Here is a 20,390-nt window from a genome sequence, read left to right on the forward strand (position 1 = left end):
TTGGCTACCTTTGTACATACTGAATTGTTCTAGGCGTGGGCTGAATGTGTTCATGGAATCTGAACATGCGGAACTTCAACTATATGTACTGGCCTTCAGGCTGGGCCCCCTTAGCCCATAACAAGGTTACAGATATATAGAAACATTGGGGTAACAGTCACCCCACTATAGTTCCAGGGGTACCCAGGGCACAAATAAGCACTCACCCCAAATCCCCCCCTAACTGGCCTTCAGGCTGGGCCCCCTTAGCCCATAACAAGGTTACAGATATATAGAAACATTGGGGTAACAGTCACCCTGCTATAGTTCCAGGGGTACCCAGGGCACAAATAAGCACTCACCCCAAATCCCCCCCTAACTGGCCTTCAGGCTGGGCCCCCTTAGCCCATAACAAGGTTACAGATATATAGAGACATTGGGGTAACAGTCACCCCGCTATAGTTCCAGGGTACCCAGGGCACAAATAAGCACTCACCCCAAATCCCCCCTAACTGGCCTTCAGGCTGGGCCCCCTTAGCCCATAACAAGGTTACAGATATATAGAAACATTGGGGTAACAGTCACCCCGCTATAGTTCCAGGGGTACCCAGGGCACAAATAAGCACTCACCCCAAATCCCCCCTAACTGGCCTTCAGGCTGGGCCCCCTTAGCCCATAACAAGGTTACAGATATATAGAAACATTGGGGTAACAGTCACCCCGCTATAGTTCCAGGGGTACCCAGGGCACAAATAAGCACTCACCCCAAATCCCCCCCTAACTGGCCTTCAGGCTGGGCCCCCTTAGCCCATAACAAGGTTACAGATATATAGAAACATTGGGGTAACAGTCACCCCGCTATAGTTCCAGGGGTACCCAGGGCACAAATAAGCACTCACCCCAAATCCCCCCCCTAACTGGCCTTCAGGCTGGGCCCCCTTAGCCCATAACAAGGTTACAGATATATAGAGACATTGGGGTAACAGTCACCCCGCTATACCAGCAGGACGTGGGTATATAATATCGGGGTACCAATACGTTTCCGTACCCCACAGATCACCTCGTGACGCTGCCCCATGTACAGAAATATCTCAAGTCGGTTCGGTACATTGAAGAGCTGCAAAAATTTGTTGAAGACGACAATTATAAGTAAGTAGTACATATGTCATACTGTATGTATGGGGGGGTTAGAGCACCTATCTCATATACTGTATGTATGGGGGGGTTAGAGCACCTATCTCATATACTGTATGTATGGGGGGGTTAGAGCACCTATCTCATATACTGTATGTATGGGGGGGCTTGGGGTTAGAGCACCTATCTCATATACTGTATGTATGGGGGGGGGTTAGAGCACCTATCTCATATACTGTATGTATGGGGGGGGTTAGAGCACCTATCTCATATACTGTATGTATGGGGGGGTTAGAGCACCTATCTCATATACTGTATGTATGGGGGGGGTTAGAGCACCTATCTCATATACTGTATGTATGGGGGGGGGTTAGAGCACCTATCTCATATACTGTATGTATGGGGGGGTTAGAGCACCTATCTCATATACTGTATGTATGGGGGGGGTTAGAGCACCTATCTCATATACTGTATGTATGGGGGGGGGTTAGAGCACCTATCTCATATACTGTATGTATGGGGGGGGGTTAGAGCACCTATCTCATATACTGTATGTATGGGGGGGGTTAGAGCACCTATCTCATATACTGTATGTATGGGGGGGGTTAGAGCACCTATCTCATATACTGTATGTATGGGGGGGTTAGAGCACCTATCTCATATACTGTATGTATGGGGGGGGGTTAGAGCACCTATCTCATATACTGTATGTATGGGGGGGGGTTAGAGCACCTATCTCATATACTGTATGTATGGGGGGGGTTAGAGCACCTATCTCATATACTGTATGTATGGGGGGGTTAGAGCACCTATCTCATATACTGTATGTATGGGGGGGTTAGAGCACCTATCTCATATACTGTATGTATGGGAGGGTTAGAGCACCTATCTCATATACTGTATGTATGGGGGGGTTAGAGCACCTATCTCATATACTGTATGTATGGGGGGGTTAGAGCACCTATCTCATATACTGTATGTATGGGGGGGGTTAGAGCACCTATCTCATATACTGTATGTATGGGGGGGTTAGAGCACCTATCTCATATACTGTATGTATGGGGGGGTTAGAGCACCTATCTCATATACTGTATGTATGGGGGGGGTTAGAGCACCTATCTCATATACTGTATGTATGGGGGGGGGTTAGAGCACCTATCTCATATACTGTATGTATGGGGGGGTTAGAGCACCTATCTCATATACTGTATGTATGGGGGGGGTTAGAGCACCTATCTCATATACTGTATGTATGGGGGGGTTAGAGCACCTATCTCATATACTGTATGTATGGGGGGGGTTAGAGCACCTATCTCATATACTGTATGTATGGGGGGGTTAGAGCACCTATCTCATATACTGTATGTATGGGGGGGGGTTAGAGCACCTATCTCATATACTGTATGTATGGGGGGGGGTTAGAGCACCTATCTCATATACTGTATGTATGGGGGGGGGGGTTAGAGCACCTATCTCATATACTGTATGTATGGGGGGGGGGTTAGAGCACCTATCTCATATACTGTATGTATGGGGGGGGGTTAGAGCACCTATCTCATATACTGTATGTATGTATGGGGGGGGGTTAGAGCACCTATCTCATATACTGTATGTATGGGGGGGGGGGGGTAGAGCACCTATCTCATATACTGTATTATGGGGGGGTAGAGCACCTATCTCATATACTGTATATATGGGGGGGGGGGGTTAGAGCACCTATCTCATATACTCTATGTATGGGGGTGTTAGAGCACCTATCTCATATACTGTATGTATGTATGGGGGGGGTTAGAGCACCTATCTCATATACTGTATGTATGTATGGGGGGGTTAGAGCACCTATCTCATATACTGTATGTATGGGGGGGGGGTAGAGCACCTATCTCATATACTGTATGTATGGGGGGGGTTAGAGCACCTATCTCATATACTGTATGTATGGGGAGGGTAGAGCACCTATCTCATATACTGTATGTATGGGGGGGGGTTAGAGCACCTATCTCATATACTGTATGTATGGGGAGGGTAGAGCACCTATCTCATATACTGTATGTATGGGGAGGGTAGAGCACCTATCTCATATACTGTATGTATGGGGGGGGGTTAGAGCACCTATCTCATATACTGTATGTATGGGGAGGGTAGAGCACCTATCTCATATACTGTATGTATGGGGGGGGGTTAGAGCACCTATCTCATATACTGTATGTATGGGGGGGGGTTAGAGCACCTATCTCATATACTGTATGTATGGGGGGGGGTATGAGGATAATGGCAGGATCTGCGCACAAAGGGCAGGGTGGGGGCCAAACGCCCCGTTATGAGTCGGACTCCCCGCTGCGGCGCATGAATCATCCCGACAGAATGAGTGAGAAAGCAGCTGTTTCCTCTCTCTTTGGGGCAGTAACGTTGTATTTTTCCATAATTGTGGCACGGTTAATAAGGGGGGGGGGGGGCGTGCGTGCCGACCTTTGCCCCTCTGCTGGGAATAAACCGACCCGCAGGCTGGGAATCTGGGAGCTTCCGAACATTAAACGGGTGTTAAGTGCTTTTTTGTCTTCCGTCCCCCCCCCCCCCCCCTCGTCCGTGGGATTAATGGAATAATCCTACTGGTGTCGTGTAGTCAGCAAGGTACAGAGAGAGGCAACTAAATGAAAGCAGGGCATTCTGTTAGAGCTCGGCCAGGGAACAACCACTTCTCTTCTGCCTTCCCATTGGCTGCCGGGCGAGCTGACTGAAACACTTCCTCACACGGGTTATTGTTGCCTTTGTGCATAGAATTTCTATTCTACAAGGGGGGGTCAGAGGAAATATCCGTGCCACGCTCACCACACACGCTCGGAGCCGGCCACTGGCAGATGAATAGCCCTATTATTCTGGGGCAGGCTCCGGTTACACAGTTACATTAGTAAGGATAATGCCCCGGGGCTGCTGGGGGCCACCTAACCCAAACGTATATATTTGTATCGACTGATACCCGGCAGTTGGCACCGACTGCCCACAAATAGCTTGTTGGGAATGAGATAAAGAAATACATTCACTTCATGGCCGTTCCCCAGGAAGCCTGGGGCAGAATTTCTGTTTATTGCCCTGCATATTGCCCAGTTGCTGCCTACCTGCCCCATAATTATATGTTGGGATTTTACAGGTAAGTAACGATCATTGTTGGAAATGGGCTTGTATTTAGATCTATATGTCATGTGACTCGGAGCGTCCCGTCACTATAGTCCCGCGTGAGCCAATGGGGCTTCTTCCTGTCCTGTAACTGGATGGCTCGAGTAGCACTGACAAAGGTTAAAGGGTTAAATCTGGATGACAGACGCCTTCCCAGGTGGTCTAGCATTTGGTCAGTTCCACACCATGGTGGCCTGGATTAGATTAGATCCTCAGGCCAAGGCAAAGTAATGAGTGTCCAAGGACAACGGGAGCCAGGGTAGCAACAGGCATGGTTCAATAGAAAAGAACATTTCGAGTTCCATGGACAATAGAGGAACAGTGATCTGTAACCCAATCGCTTTAAATCTTCTAATACAACTTCCCCCGTGGCCCCAATACTGCTGGGGGGGCAAGTATCTGTCTCTCCATCCAGTGAATATGCTTAAAAACATCGCAAGTTCCTCAATGTCCTTCAGTGTCCTTCTAGCTCCTCAGTGTCCTTCTAGCCCCTCAATGTCCCTCAGTGTCCTTCTAGCCCCTCAATGTCCCTCAGTGTCCTGCTAGCCCCTCAGTGTCCTGCTAGCCCCTCAATGTCCCTCAGTGTCCTTCTGGCCCCTCAATGTCCCTCAGTGTCCTGCTAGCCCCTCAGTGTCCTGCTAGCCCCTCAGTGTCCTCCTAGCCCCTCAGTGTCCTGCTAGCCCCTCAATGTCCTTCAGTATCCTTCTAGCTCCTCATCGTCCCTCAGTGTCCTTCTAGCCCCTCAATGTCCCTCAGTGCCCTTCTAGCCCCTCAATGTCCCTCAGTGTCCTTCTAGCCCCTCAATGTCCCTCAGTGTCCTTCTAGCCCCTCAATGTCCCTCAGTGTCCTTCTAGCCCCTCTGTGTTCTTCATTGTCCTTCTAGCCCCTCAATGTCCCTCAGTGTCTTTCAAGCCCCTCAATGTTCCTCAGTGTCCTTCAAGCCCCTCTGTGTTCTTCATTGTCCTTCTAGCCCCTCAATGTCCCTCAGTGTCCTTCTAGCCCCTCAATGTCCCTCAGTGTCCTTCTAGCCCCTCAATGTCCCTCAGTGTCCTTCAAGCCCCTCTGTGTTCTTCATTGTCCTTCTAGCCCCTCAATGTCCCTCAGTGTCCTTCTAGCCCCTCAATGTCCCTCAATGTCCTTCTAGCCCCTCAATGTCCCTCAGTGTCCTTCTATCCCCTCAATGTCCCTCAGTGTCCTTCTAGCCCCTCAATGTCCCTCAGTGTCCTTCTAGCCCCTCAATGTCCTTCAGTGTCCTTCTAGCTCCTCAACATCCCTCAGTGTCCTTCTAGCCCCTCAATGTCCCTCAGTGTCCTTCTAGCCCCTCAGTGTCCTTCAGTGTCCTTCTAGCTCCTCAACATCCCTCAGTGTCCTTCTAGCCTCTCAATGTCCCTCAGTGTCCTTCTTGCTCCTCAATGTGCTTCTAGCCTCTCAATGTCCCTCAGTGTCCTTCTAGCCCCTCAAAGTTCCTCAGTGTCCCTCTAGCCCCTCAAGGTCTCTCAAGGACAATATATAATGAGCGACTTGGTCAATCGCAAACACTAAAGTTTGAACTGATGTTTCCAACCAAATCTGCCAGGGGTCTCTGGGAGTTATAGTCTAACAACATTTGGGAGTCACAGGTTGAAGATAAAGGCGGTGTGTAAATATTAGTGGTCAATCTTGGCTTCAGCTTGTGGAGGGGATGTAAGAAAGAAGTCTTCTATGGATGTTGCCATACCCAGGAGATCTCTTGTTGAGCGCCTTCGTTCTGGGAGATGTAACTTGTTCAGATCCCTGGCACCACAATTGGACATTCCAGGCTCTTTGTTCCTGGCTATCAGTCAGTGTCCTCAGATAGTCCTGGCCATATGGTAACGTACTTTGATGTGTCTGTACATGCCGGAGCCAGAACATTATCCCTCATGTACCTAGGAACGGGCCTGGATCTGAATGGGGTCCAACTTCAGTTACGCAGGAGCCCAGTGGGTCTGTAAGCAAGAAAAGCAGAAACGAAGGGAAACCGCGAGGGCAATTAGAACGTTTCCTGTGGGAATAAGAAGCTTCTCCGTGGCCGAGCTGCGAGTGAGATTTACTGTATGCTGGACGGGATAGGATGCAGCCCATTAGCCTTTATTAAAGGGGAACTGTCACCCTAAGAAATAATTCCTAATCCTTTTTTATTATATTAGGTGAGCAAAATAAACTTTACTTACACTATATAAAGTATTTACATTTTGTTCCCTCCAGTCATGGAATTCAAAATCCCAGCAAGCAGGCAGCCGCCATTTTGGGACTTTTCTATGCACCAGAGTAGTGGACCCAATGCCATAGAACTGTAACCTTAAATCCCGGTAGTGCTTCAGTGTAAAGGCAGTTCTTGGGTGAAAGTGGGAAAGGCGCCTCCCGAGCCCAACAGAGTGGCCTGCTCATGTGCTGTGAGGGATTGTGGGACTAAAATATGAGTTCCTGTCCACTAACGTCTGGTCCAGACCTGCAAATATCTATGGTGCCGGGGGTAACAATAGTTGTAAAGTGCCGGTGCCTCTGCCGTTCGGTGGGAATTTCCATCATAAATAGCTTTATTGTCACTTGCCCCTGACCTGGTGATCTCACGTCTTGCCCTGTGACGCAGCACGGCCCTCTGGGAAAGCCCATAAACCTCTCTTTCTCTCCATAAACTTCTCTTTCTCTCTCTGTGTGGAGCACATTAAACTCGTTTCCGTTATTTCACGATTAATGAACGTTCCTTTTATTTTGATTATTTCAATGTTCCCTTTCAGGTTGTCGCTAAGAATTGAGCCGGGAAACAGTTCTCCTCGCTTGGTTTCCTCTAAAGAAGACCTCGCAGGTACCCAAAAATATTCCATTCCGAGCCCAGTGTTGTGGTGAAGTTGTAGTGCTGGTTTGGTGCCATTGGCAGATAAGAATGGTTTTGCTGGTGGGGTGGTTCTCTGGGTGGGTTGGTTCTGCTGGTGGGTTGGTTCTCTGGGTGGGTTGGTTCTGCTGGTGGGTTGGTTCCATTGGTAGATAAGAATGGTTCTCTTGGTGGGGTGGTTTTGCTGGTGGGTTGGTTCTACTGGTGGGTTGGTTCTGCTGGTTGGGTTGGATCTGCTGGTTGGGTTGGATCTGCTGGTGGGTTGGTAATACTGGTGCTTGGTTCCATTGGTAGATAAGAATGGTTCTCTTGGTGGGGTGGTTTTGCTGGTGGGTTGGTTCTACTGGTGGGTTGGTTCTGCTGGTTGGGTTGGTTCTGCTGATGGGTTGGTAATACTGGTGCTTGGTTCCATTGGTAGATAAGAATGGTTCTCTTGGTGGGTTGGTTCTGCTGGTGGGTTGGTTCCATTGGTAGATAAGGATGGTTCTCTTGGTGGATTGGTTCTGCTGGTGGGTTGGTTCCATTGGTAGATAAGGATGGTTCTCTTGGTGGATTGGTTCTGCTGGTGGGTTGGTTCTGCTGGTGGGTTGGTTCTACTGGTGGGTTGGTTCCATTGGTAGATAAGGATGGTTCTCTTGGTGGGTTGGTTCTGCTGGTGGGTTGGTTCTGCTGGTGGGTTGGTTCTACTGGTGGGTTGGTTCTGCTGGTGGGTTAGTTCTGCTGGTGGGTTATAGCACTTTCAAGGGATGGTTCCGTGGTATGAGACAGACAGAGGTACAGACTGAAGCCTCGAGCAATATAATGTAGCACTAAGGTATAACTGCTGAAATGCCTGGGCAGTCTGTGCCCTCTAGCACCTAACCATTTGCTTAATACACCCCACAGGGTATGATGTGAATGAAACGTTCCTTTCCATGCGGGGTTCAACTTAAAGACTAAGGCCAAGTACAGTTCATTCAAAAAAAGGCCAAGTCCAATTGCAGTGTCTCTCATAGTAGAGTTCCATCTGTATAGATTGGTTCTAGATTACTATTCTTATCTCTTGCTCTTGGCTCAATTACTAACAGGTGGAACATCTGCACTGTAGGCCGAGGAATTTCCCAGGCATAACAAGTAATAGAAATTCAGTTTGACTTGGGGGGGTGGGGTGACGTAGCCATGTATTGCAGACTCTTACAGCGTTGGAGGATGCCCTAGGGCCCAGCACTGTACCTGAGACCCCACTAAGTGGCCTGAGAATGCTAAATGATATCCGTATTTCATTCCTTTGGGGTAACATCCAAGAGTTGATGGCAGTTCGTCAACACAGGGACCTGGAAGGTCCAACTCTGGATCCTTAGTGGCCCATTTTCCTCCTTGTGTGGTCCTAGGCGCGTTATCTCCACACATTATCTCTTCAAATCCAGATGTGGCGCCCTTGCCATGGCTACTTGCCATAGCCATACTAGTGGTCTTTTAAATATTTCAGCCAGACTAGAAGCTTCTTGCCCAGGATGGAAACGCTCAGGGGTAGAAGATTTGCCAGTGGAAATACGGATACCGAGCACCAAGGCTTCGTCCAGCAGACGCCTGTTTGGGCCTCGGTGTACTCGAAATGCCTGGGACTATTTTGACTCCCAGTCCAGACCTGGTCCCTACTTGTACCGACTGAAATAACCCGTCTGCTCTTATATTGAGAACGTCTGGGAAGTTGGGAGATGAGCTATCGTGGGTCATAAGTCCATGACTAACAATATATTTTCAAAATTTTCTGTATACTTGTATTATATATATATATATATATATATATATAGCCTACACCAAACCAGATACATGGATAGAAACCAACGGTATTCGGTGACTCCTCCCATAAAGACGAGGCATGGTCATGTTCTGGGCTACATGGGTCTCCACCAATGGCTCAGCTTGTTAGTTGACAAGTGAAGAGTTAATTCTTAATGTTTAAAAAAAGAAAAGACATTCTCTGTAAACAACACACCAGAAAAAAACGTGTTTTTACCCCAAAAGGGCAGAGAGACGAGTGGATGTTTTTTAGATTCAAGAGGACAGATGTTATGACCTGATCCACCAAGAATTCCTCTTGTGATGATGATGTGTTTGGTGTCCTCGCTGCGGAGGAGCAGGGCTGTGTGCTTGTGGGTTGAGGGCTCACAAACCTCGGTCACCGTCGCCCAGTGGGAAAAGAAACGGTCACCAAGGCAACCACTGGAAATGGCCACCCAATATGGATCACGAAAAGGGGTTCTAGAGCTGGTTTGGCCAGATCTGGGTGCGTCCCTGCTCCAACACTTGGCATAGGTGACTCACAGAAGGTTTTACAATATAACCGTGAACATGTTCCTCCACCATCCACAATGGAGAGCCACCCTGCTCACCAGAACTTCAGGCACATCTATTGTTCCGGATATGTCAATGGAAAGTTCCCTCCAGAATGGGGTACCTAGCTCCTCATATAAAAATACGAAGCAGATATAGTGTAGGAGGTTTATCGACCATGGTAAAGAAAATAATCCAAACACCCAGTAGCAAAAGCTCATCAATATATACAGTCACAGCAGTTCAACGCGTTTCGCGTGGTTGCGCATACACTTCATCAGGAACAACAATATGAATCATAAACCATACACTGCCCTCTGTTTAACTGAGAAATGTCTGAAACTTGTGACGTTTCTCCGGTCATTTCTAAGGGGAGCGACACCGCAACTTTCCTCTACTGACTGTAGCCAACACGGCCAGCAGGTGGCGCTGTGGTTTCAAATCAAATTATCAGAATTTTACATTTCAGATTTACTGATTTTGCTAAAAAAAAAGATCTTAGTGGAGCTTTGGGTACTTGGTGTCTCCTTACTGTGAGGCTGTCCAACTGGAGGCCCATGGGCCATATGTGGCCATAGTAATGGCCTTCTCTTTCCCTATACAATTCATTATTGATTCCATCTGCCCTACTTATAGTAACCCATGAATGAGTGCCAGTCTGTGGGTGCCCTCTTTTGTTATCAGCCTATGAATGAGTGCCAGCCCGTGGGTGCCCCCTTTTATCAGCCTATGAATGAGTGCCAGCCCGTGAGTGCCCTCTTTTGTTGTCAGCCTATGAATGAGTGCCAGCCCGTGGGTGCCCTCTTTTGTTGTCGGCCTATGAATGAGTGCCAGCCCGTGGGTGCCCTCTTTTGTTATCGGCCTATGAATGAGTGCCAGCCCGTGGGTGCCCTCTTTTGTTATCGGCCTATGAATGAGTGCCAGCCCGTGGGTGCCCTCTTTTGTTATCGGCCTATGAATGAGTGCCAGCCCGTGGGTGCCCTCTTTTGTTATCGGCCTATGAATGAGTGCCAGCCCATGGGTGCCCTCTTTTGTTATCGGCCTATGAATGAGTGCCAGCCCGTGGGTGCCCTCTTTTGTTATCGGCCTATGAATGAGTGCCAGCCCGTGGGTGCCCTCTTGTGTTATCGGCCTATGAATGAGTGCCAGCCCGTGGGTGCCCTCTTTTGTTATCGGCCTATGAATGAGTGCCAGCCCGTGGGTGCCTTCTTTTGTTATCGGCCTATGAATGAGTGCCGGTGGAGGCGGAGGATAAAACATGGCTACCAGAGTGGTTATTTACCCTTTTATTCCCCCCTGCCTGGCACAATATGAGAGTGCATGGGCTCCCGCGTGTTAAAGCTTCTCCTGAGACAGTACGTGGAAAGGCTGGGGGTAAGGGAAGGGACTCGACCCCCTGATGTCATCGCTCAGCTCTCTCACATCCAGTTTTTTCCACACTAGCACAGATCAGAGCGTCCAATTGTGCAATTTGTTTGACTTGGTTGCCATGGCAGTTTGTAAATATTTTCTGTCCTTACATCCAATAAAGGCTCGATGCCTCCGTGTTTGTCGAGAGGGATTTCCATTGAGATCCTTACTGTACGGAACAGGGCACAACAGCCCCAGTCACGCACTAAAGCATAACTTGCCCTCCCATTAATGCCTTTATGGGTTAATAAGAGTATTTATTCAGCCCGCCTACTCCATGGAACACTCTAAACCTAGTGCAAGGGAGTCGGCCAATGGCCACGCAGTACTGACCCTGTGGGAAATGAACTGGTTAACACGCTATGGCCTGGAATGGTCACAATATAATGTGGGTTAGTTAACAAAGTGTTCCCTTGCTCTCCCTCTGGTCATGTGACTCTAGTTCAGCCCCTCCTTAAACGAGTCAATAGCTGGTGATGATTGGTTGATTGAGAAAAGTGGTTGATGTGGGAAAAAACAACTGAACTGACAGTTACCAGGTGTAGAGAAAGTCGTTTCAAGACAAAAACCTAATCGTTTTATTGGATAAAACCAGATCGAATCCCTTCGGTACACGGCTGTCATGCAATAACCTCATCAAAGAAAGTGGTGACATCATAAGCAAAGTTCCCAATGACTATTAAGGGCTAAAAAGCCCTTATTTCTCCTTGTACTTCCATCCGCCATGATGTTCCAATCTGTTGCACAGTAGAAAGGCGGCCATTTTGTGTGTGGCCCCTCGTGGCGCTCCCCATCTGAGACCGTCTGGAGATACTCAAAGAGCCAAGCCTTTTCTGTGACTAAATATTTCATAGAATTTGGCCACTGTCTGTTTCTAGGTAGAAGAGTAGAATCTACGTCTTGAGGATTCATGGTGCTTGATGGCCACATCAAAAGATCAAGGAAAGAGGAAAAAAAAGAAAGAAAAGAATTACCCTTAGGGGATACAAAGGGTTAACTTGGTGACACGGTGAGGGCGTTTTTTCCATTGCCGAGTTTGGATGAGGCTGCGGAGATCCTGGGAAACACATTATCAATGATGGAGGAGTCAAGGTGGCTTCACATGCCTCGGAGATGACGTCAAGGTCTATGATAAACGATGTCGGCTTCTGTCTTTGCAGTAAATGATCCCACAGACTTGCCCCTGAGCGGAACACATGGGCTCTGGGTGGGAAGAACATACCCCAGATGCACCCCGTTGCACGGTGCAAGTGATGTGTCTCGTTCTTAGATGGATAAAGATAACCTGCGCCTAATATTTTTCCCAAAAGAGGTTTAACTTCCAGAATTCCTTTTGTCTGAGTATCCACGATCCTTATATCCAATCAGAAACTCTTTTTGTTCCATAGAAACCTGGGGAGGGGGGTCATTGAGCTGCCGGGCGACAGTTAGGGGATCAAGTTTGAGCAAAAGTCTCTTGTACAATTTTCACCTTCATCTTCGTTTCCTTAATGAAAAATTCCCAATCGGAGACCCGGTGGGGTCCATTCAAAGCGGTGGTGGCATCTACGTGTGCGGAAACTCATAGGCGAGAAGTCTTGACCATTTCTTGAGTATTGAGAGAACATCAGGAACAATACTTTGAGAACGACTAGAAAAAAATGTTCTGGAATAGAGATTTACGCTCAAAGTTGAGCAGCTTGGACCTTTGACAACCGAGCCCCTAAAGGTGGCCATACACGGGCCGATTGCAGCTGCCTATATGGGTCCCTTGGACAGATTCGGCAGCTTATTGGCTCGTGTAGGGGCAGGAACGAGGGGCATGCCCGACTGATATCTGGCCTGAAATTGGCCAGATATTGATCGGGCAGGTTAAAAGATTTAGTCGGATCAACGAGCCGATGCAGTCTCCAAACCGACTTTACCATTGCCCAGGGCCAAACGATCGAATTAGCCTACATTTTCCCCGATATCGCCCACCCGTAGGTCGGGATATCGGGAGAAGATCTTCACATGTATGGGCACCTTAACTGTCACCCAGCAGCTCACTAAAGAGTTGTACTAAGGGCAGTTGGGTGAGGCCTCATCTACATTGGAGTTAACGGGGCGAGTGAAGAATTCAAACTAACAGATGTAAAGACAGATGGGATTTATCTGACCCGACTCGCACCGCGTTCTCGGACTCTGCCCGTCGGTAGGTGGATTCATTTAAAGGTACAGGTGCCAGCGTAGAGGTCTGACTGTCCAATGGGCCCTGAGTAACATCTTGCACCTCAGCCATAGAGTTGCCTCATTCAGTCTGGAGGAATACATTTGGTCAACACAAGTTGGCACAGCCTGGCAGTGGAAAATTGCACAACCGAATTGACGTATCAAACCCCGGTGAGACCAGAAGGAGCCAGAACATGAGATAGGAATCATAGGCCACGGTTTTCCTTACTCTGTATTGGCCCTGGGTAATAAAGGGGCGTGCCATTCATGTATGACTGGGAAGGGCAATGAGGGCTTCACAGTTGCACCCCCTATACAGCGCCCTAGTATAACTCATTGAGTTCCATTTAGCATAGAGAACTGGTTGGGTAGCTTGGACCATTCTGGGCTCACTATTGATACATGTATAAGCCCCTTGGAGCAGTTTCTGAAGACCTTCCTTTGTTTGGATCAGAGTCTGGGCAGAAAACGTGCCCCCACTCGAGCACAGCCAAACAAGCAGATGTGTTCTGTTGGTGCCTCACGTGGGGCAAGAGGGTGTGCGGTCACGCTCAGTGTTGCACCTGGGGGCCATTCGCCGAGGGCAAAGGCGGTTTCTCCTCTTCGTGATATTTCAGTTGTGTTTCGAGGAAATCCAAGAAGCTTAAACATCTGCGGTGATGAAAATCTGTTCCAAACTGGGCGATGGCCGGGGAAACATAAGGAGTAAATGGGAGCATCGGACCTTCAGAGCCAAGCAGCAGAACTGGAGGGAATTTTCCATTACTGCCCCGGATGCGGCCGCAGAGCGTAACTGTGATGCCGAGTTGGAAGCAGCGAGAACTAATGAAGTAATTACGCCTGAAAGTATCGCTTGTCTTACATCCACTCCCCAACTCCGGCCATCGGAATTCAGCCGTTTCTGCTTGATTGGCCCATAAAGATTCTCCAGGGAACCCAACGTGTGTCCATTGTGTTACAGGAGGGGAGTCCCTGGCAGTGTTTGTGATGTCATCACTGAGGTCATTCCAAGTGTGGCTTCTGTGCCGACAATAGAAACATTGGGGTAACAGTCACCCCGCTATAGTTCCAGGGGTACCCAGGGCACAAATAAGCACTCACCCCAAATCCCCCCCTAACTGGCCTTCAGGCTGGGCCCCCTTAGCCCATAACAAGGTTACAGATATATAGAAACATTGGGGTAACAGTCACCCCGCTATAGTTCCAGGGGTACCCAGGGCACAAATAAGCACTCACCCCAAATCCCCCCCTAACTGGCCTTCAGGCTGGGCCCCCTTAGCCCATAACAAGGTTACAGATATATAGAAACATTGGGGTAACAGTCACCCCGCTATAGTTCCAGGGGTACCCAGGGCACAAATAAGCACTCACCCCAAATCCCCCCCTAACTGGCCTTCAGGCTGGGCCCTCTTAGCCCATAACAAGGTTACAGATATATAGAAACATTGGGGTAACAGTCACCCCGCTATAGTTCCAGGGGTACCCAGGGCACAAATAAGCACTCACCCCAAATCCCCCCCTAACTGGCCTTCAGGCTGGGCCCCCTTAGCCCATAACAAGGTTACAGATATATAGAAACATTGGGGTAACAGTCACCCCGCTATAGTTCCAGGGGTACCCAGGGCACAAATAAGCACTCACCCCAAATCCCCCCCTAACTGGCCTTCAGGCTGGGCCCCCTTAGCCCATAACAAGGTTACAGATATATAGAAACATTGGGGTAACAGTCACCCCGCTATAGTTCCAGGGGTACCCAGGGCACAAATAAGCACTCACCCCAAATCCCCCCCTAACTGGCCTTCAGGCTGGGCCCCCTTAGCCCATAACAAGGTTACAGATATATAGAAACATTGGGGTAACAGTCACCCCGCTATAGTTCCAGGGGTATCTTGGTTCTGGTCCCAGACCCACTAGCCAATCAGGCCAGAACCTATACAATAGCACCCATACATGCTCTGTGGGCCCAGCCGAGTGACTCTTGACCAGTAGATGTTTGAGCTGCACAGGAGCTGGATGGGGCTGATCAGGCAGCGCTGGGAGTGTTAGTTCAGCCGTACATATGTGAGTGTTGGGGGAGGCATGTTGGCCAGTTGGCTCAGGACGGTGTTGCTGGATGGTTTGGCCAGAAGAAAGTGAAAGTGCTGTAATGGGATGAAGTCATTTCTCGCCGCTGGGTTTGGCTTTTCTCTAAATCAGTAATAATTCATGTACATTTGTACCTCACTCTCACTGCGACGGGATATTTATCCTTCTCTTAAAGTGATAGCGGCACCTTAATGCCTAAACACTGTCCCAATTCTACTCATTGACCCCCGTCCTGTCCCGATCCCATGCACTGACCCCCGTCCTGTCCCGATCCCATGCACTGACCCCCGCCCTGTCCCGATCCCATGCACTGACCCCCGCCCTGTCCCGATCCAGTGTAGTAACCCCCGCCCTGTCCCGATCCAGTGTTTCGCCCCCCGTCCTGTCCCGATCCAGTGTATCAACCCCCGCCCTGTCCCGATCCAGTGTTTCGCCCCCCGTCCTGTCCCGATCCAGTGTATCAACCCCCGCCCTGTCCCGATCCAGTGTTTCGCCCCCCGTCCTGTCCCGATCCAGTGTATCAACCCCCGCCCTGTCCCGATCCAGTGTTTTGCCCCCCCGCCCTGTCCCGATCCAGTGTTTTGCCCCCCCGCCCTGTCCCGATCCAGTGTTTCGCCCCCCGTCCTGTCCCGATCCAGTGTTTCGCCCCCCGCCCTGTCCCGATCCAGTGTTTCGCCCCTCCCGCCCTGTCCCGATCCAGTGTTTCGACCCCCGCCCTGTCCCGATCCAGTGTTTCGACCCCCCGCCCTGTCCCGATCCAGTGTTTCGCCCCCCGTCCTGTCCCGATCCAGTGTTTCGACCCCCGCCCTGTCCCGATCCAGTGTTTCGACCCCCGCCCTGTCCCGATCCAGTGTTTCGACCCCCGCCCTGTCAGGAGGGGTATATGCATATATATGTGTATCGGCATTGCACCCTTGGTTACTAAGCTTTGTGTATGATTGTCGGCACCGCTGTTCAACCAAAAGTGCAGGATCTCCTTTTTTACTATTAGTAGGAACTCAAGTTTGCCCCAAAGGCTTCTTGGAAAGGCGAGTGCTGCTCCGTGCTTCCTATACAGCGACTCAGGGATCGGCAGGCCGTGTTGGCCACTTGGTGGCGCTGTGGGGCACAGTATAATTGCTTTATATTTGTATTTATACTTTGCCCTGAGCTTATTATATAGGGGGGAGTGTGTCCTAGGGCAAGTGAGTGTGATAACGTACAGCCGTGACACACGTGTAATTAGCGTGTTAGTGACATGGAGCAGACACGGTGCAAGTGATGTATTAGTGATAGAGCTGCTGTGAGCCACAGTGAGAGGTGATGTACAGCAGCCACGGGACCCCAGCGGCCCAACATACGTAGCTGGGGGCATTTCAGCCCAGACAGGGTTAAACCTAGCGATAGGGAATTCCTGGTTGTTCCCTTCCCCTCTGACTCAGCCCAATTGGGTGATTTCCCATTCTTCCCTTGGTACGTGCCGACACAGGAACCCACAACGCATGTGTTCTGGAACGTTGCCATAGATACAGCCCCATCTTGCACCGGGGGATCGGACCCATTGGTTCCATTAAGTCTCATTGGCCACTTAGTGAGCTCACTGTGCTCCTTCTGCACCCTGGGGCCCCTCTCCCAGTGTAATAAATTATATTCTAGTCATTATCCCCCCCACCCCGAGTAGTGATATAGTAGCCTGATTGTAACAAATACCTGAAACCAATGAGCATTAATCACATTAAAGGGAAAGTCTCCCTCAGGGATTTGAGTGAGTGGAATCTTTGCAGACAGAGGGCCTGGCTGATTTATTGGTGCAGCTGACCCGAGCCTGTCTGTGCCGAGGATCATGGGAGGTTCTGCTACAAATCATTTTCAGGGCTTTCTATTGTCCCCCCCCCATCTGCACCTAATGATCAGGCTCTCGGACTCTGTGGCTTTGGGTACATAAGCCTGACCCAATGGGCCATATAAGAAGCCCCGCCCCTCAGTGTAGCCCCTAGTACCCCCCAAAGACAATAAGAAATAGTTGACCTTTTGGGTCTCTTTTGCCCCTCATCTCGTTCATTTGAAAGTATTATATTGGCACCCAACGACGAGCAGAACCGTGGCGCTGGTACCGTCCGCTTTATCCTTGTTTCTGTTGTCTCTATGGTCCAGTCAGACAGTAAGTACCCAATCATTTCTGTCGCTAGGTCCCTCCGAGATGACAGCTACAATGCGATTCCACAGGAGACCGACATGCCCCGATGCGTCCGTGGCCACCAATCTCCCAACTCCGCCCGTGTCCCGCCATAGAAAGAGCCACAGCCTAGGAAACAAGTGGGTGCACTGCTCTACTTGACTGGGGGGGGGGGGCATTCTCTATCTGCCCCAACATGTGCTTTTTAGGGTTCTATGGTGCTCCCATCTCTTGGACTAGAGTGGCAAGTTGGGTGCTGCACCATCAGCAGAGATTTAGGGCCATTAGCCATAAAGGACAAGGAGGTGCCACCAGTTGGTTCAGCCTCCCCCCTGCAGGGTATATTCCTAGAAACTCTACGGCTAATTCCAATTGGCCCATTGGGGTATCTGGGGCCATGGACATTAGGGCAGAAATATGAATAGGGATACAACCTGGGCTGGGGCATTTTTCAGCAGAGAGGAACAGAGGGGTCCAAGGTTACTGGCCATACTCCATGGATCCCTGTTGGTTCACTGGTCGACAGACCTCATCTGCCTGTAGTTGTACTGTCTGTGGGTACACAAAGCCTGTGAGTTGGGTTGGCCTTTTCCTTGTAGACCAATGGCAGTTCCAGAATCCCTCTCCCCTCAACTCCCACTGTGCATTTAATTCATATACTTGCCCCACCACCGTTGGCCATGTCCATAGGTGGACAAGTCCAGCACAGTTTAGCCTTGGAAGAAGGTCGGTTGGGGTCGGCACAGGTCGACAGTTAATTGACCCATGTATCACTATGGGCCTGTGCGTTGGCAGTTCCTCTTCCTTTCCTGCTGTTCCAATAGAAGAAAGGTGGGCACGCTTTGTGGCCTGTTGTAAGATATCCCTCTATTCGGCCAATTGGTTGGACAAAGTAGGACATCTGCCCCCGTATGGCCCTCTTTTAATTTGGACACTGTCCATACTAGGTTCTGTATCACAGTTATGGGGCAGTACTGACCTAGCCAACTGCTCTTGTAGGAACCATGAAGTGACCAATAGGTGCCCTGTAGCTGTCAGTGGCTCCTCCCTCCTGCTATTTGCACATTGCCGTTTGCTCATGTCGCACAGACCCACATCTGCTTCTTTTCTTTCCTCCATTTACCCAGCGTCATGTGTCAGTTCAGTGTGGTTGAGAGTAAAAGTGCCACATTTCCATCCGAGAAACAGCGCCATCTGCTGGACGATAGCGTCCTAGAGTCACAGAGCCCTGTCAGGAACCAATCGCAGACCCCCGTGTTTACCAATGGCATTTCCTTAGGTAAGTGCACCATTTTCTTCACTCCTTTGCCAATAACTGTACCGGCATCTCCCATCCTACCACTCACTTTTCCTTTCTGTTATGGCATCGACTGAATCATATTCCCATTGAGAAATGGATTTAGAAGGTCGGGGAATTGGGTGGACAGTGAGTGAGATTCTCCATTAGCTAGATGTTTGGTCGGCTAAGGGTCGTACGTATGAGAAGGCTTTTGGGTCGGGAAGGGGGGATTTTGTTGTTGCTGGAAGATATATTCATGTTTGCTGTTTAAACAATTGCCAGTGTCCGAGCACGAGTAAGTATAAGCATTCCTTAGTGACGTCACAATGGAGCTGGACACACTGTGTCTTTTTTGCATAAATAAATCGCTTAGAATCAGCAGAGAGCGAGTGGTTGGCAATGTTGCCCCCCCATGAGTTCACGAGTTATGGCTCATTCGCAGCATTCCTTAGTGATGTCACAATGGAGCCGGACACTGAGTGCATTCTCTGTTTGATTACTTTAAACTCTAAGGACAATTGATGTCTTTTTTGGATAAATATATAGCTAAAAATCAGCAGAAAGAGCGCAAGTGGTCGGCAACGTCCCCCCCCCCCACGAGTTCACGAGTTTTGACTCATTTGCAGCATTCCTTAGTGACGTCACAATGGAGCCTGACACTGGGTGCATTCTCTGTTCGATTACTTTAAACTCTACTGACGTATTAAATTATGTCTTTTTTGGATAAATAAAAAGCTAAAAATCGGCCAAAAGAGCGCGAGTGGTTGGGAGTGTTTCCCCCCCTTCATAAGTTCATGAGTTATGGCTCATTCGCAGTATTCCTTAGTGACATCACAATGGAGCCTAACACTGGGTGTATTCTCTGTATAAATAGCTAAAAATCAGCAGAAAGAGCACAAGTGGTTGGCAATGCCCCCCCCCCCCATAAGTTATGGCTCATTTGCAGTATTCCTTAGTGACGTCACAATGTAGCCAGACACTCTGTGTATTCTCTGTACAATTACTATAAATTCTACAGACATATTAATTATGTCTTTTTTGGATAAATAAATCGCAAAAAATCAGCAGAAAGAGGTGAGTGGTTGGCAACGCCCACCCCCCCCCCATGAGTTATGGTTAATTTGTAGTATTCCTTAGTGACGTCACAATGGAGCTGGACACTCTGTGGATTCTCTGTTCGATTACTATAAACTCTACAGGCAACGTGCCCCCCCCCCCCATGAGTTCATGAGTTGTGGCTCATTCGCAGCATTCCTCAGTGACGTCACAGTGAGGCCTGACACTGGGTGCATTCTCTGTTCGATTACTTTAAACTCTACGGACATATTAAATGATGTATTTTTTGAATAAATAAATCGCTAAAAATCAGCAGAAAGAGTGGTTGGCAACGTGCCCGCCCATGAGTTCATGAGTTTCAGCTCATTCGCAGCATTCCTTAGTGACGTCACAATGGAGCATATTAAATTATGTCTTTTTTGGATAAATAAATAGCAAAAATCAGCAAGTGCTTGGCATGCCCCCCTTCCCCCATGAGTTTACGAGTTATGGCTCATTCGCAGCATTCCTTAGTGACGTCACAATGGAGCTGGGCACTGTGTATATTCTCTGTTCGATTACTTTAAACTCTATGGACATATTAAATTATGTCTTTTTTGGATAAATAAATAGCTAAAGAGCGCGAGTGGTTGGCAACGCCCCCCACCCCATGAGTTATGGCTCATTCGCAGCATTCGGAGAAAGGCAGTTACATAAGCGCTGGCTATCACACTCTATTTCTCTGGCCGATGACAGACGGCAGTAATTGCGAATAGAAA

General features: G+C 49.1%; 1 protein-coding gene across 4 annotated transcripts in view; it reads left to right on the top strand.

The window, feature by feature from the left end:
• ralgps1 (Ral GEF with PH domain and SH3 binding motif 1) overlaps nucleotides 1–20,390 on the top strand; it is a 197,615-nt gene that overhangs the window by 163,018 nt on the left and 14,207 nt on the right. For 2 of the 4 annotated variants that reach the window (XM_031891076.1, XM_031891077.1), the window contains exons 11-14: nucleotides 1,035–1,128; nucleotides 7,047–7,114; nucleotides 17,311–17,437; nucleotides 18,425–18,576. In XM_031891076.1, coding sequence (XP_031746936.1) covers nucleotides 1,035–1,128; nucleotides 7,047–7,114; nucleotides 17,311–17,437; nucleotides 18,425–18,576 — 441 coding nt within the window. The remainder of the gene's footprint in view (nucleotides 1–1,034; nucleotides 1,129–7,046; nucleotides 7,115–17,310; nucleotides 17,438–18,424; nucleotides 18,577–20,390) is intronic. The other 2 variants (XM_031891078.1, XM_031891079.1) reach the window with 1 other exon arrangement.

This window comes from Xenopus tropicalis, chromosome 8, assembly GCF_000004195.4.
Source record: "Xenopus tropicalis strain Nigerian chromosome 8, UCB_Xtro_10.0, whole genome shotgun sequence".
In the NCBI taxonomy this organism is placed as follows: Eukaryota; Metazoa; Chordata; class Amphibia; order Anura; family Pipidae; genus Xenopus; species Xenopus tropicalis.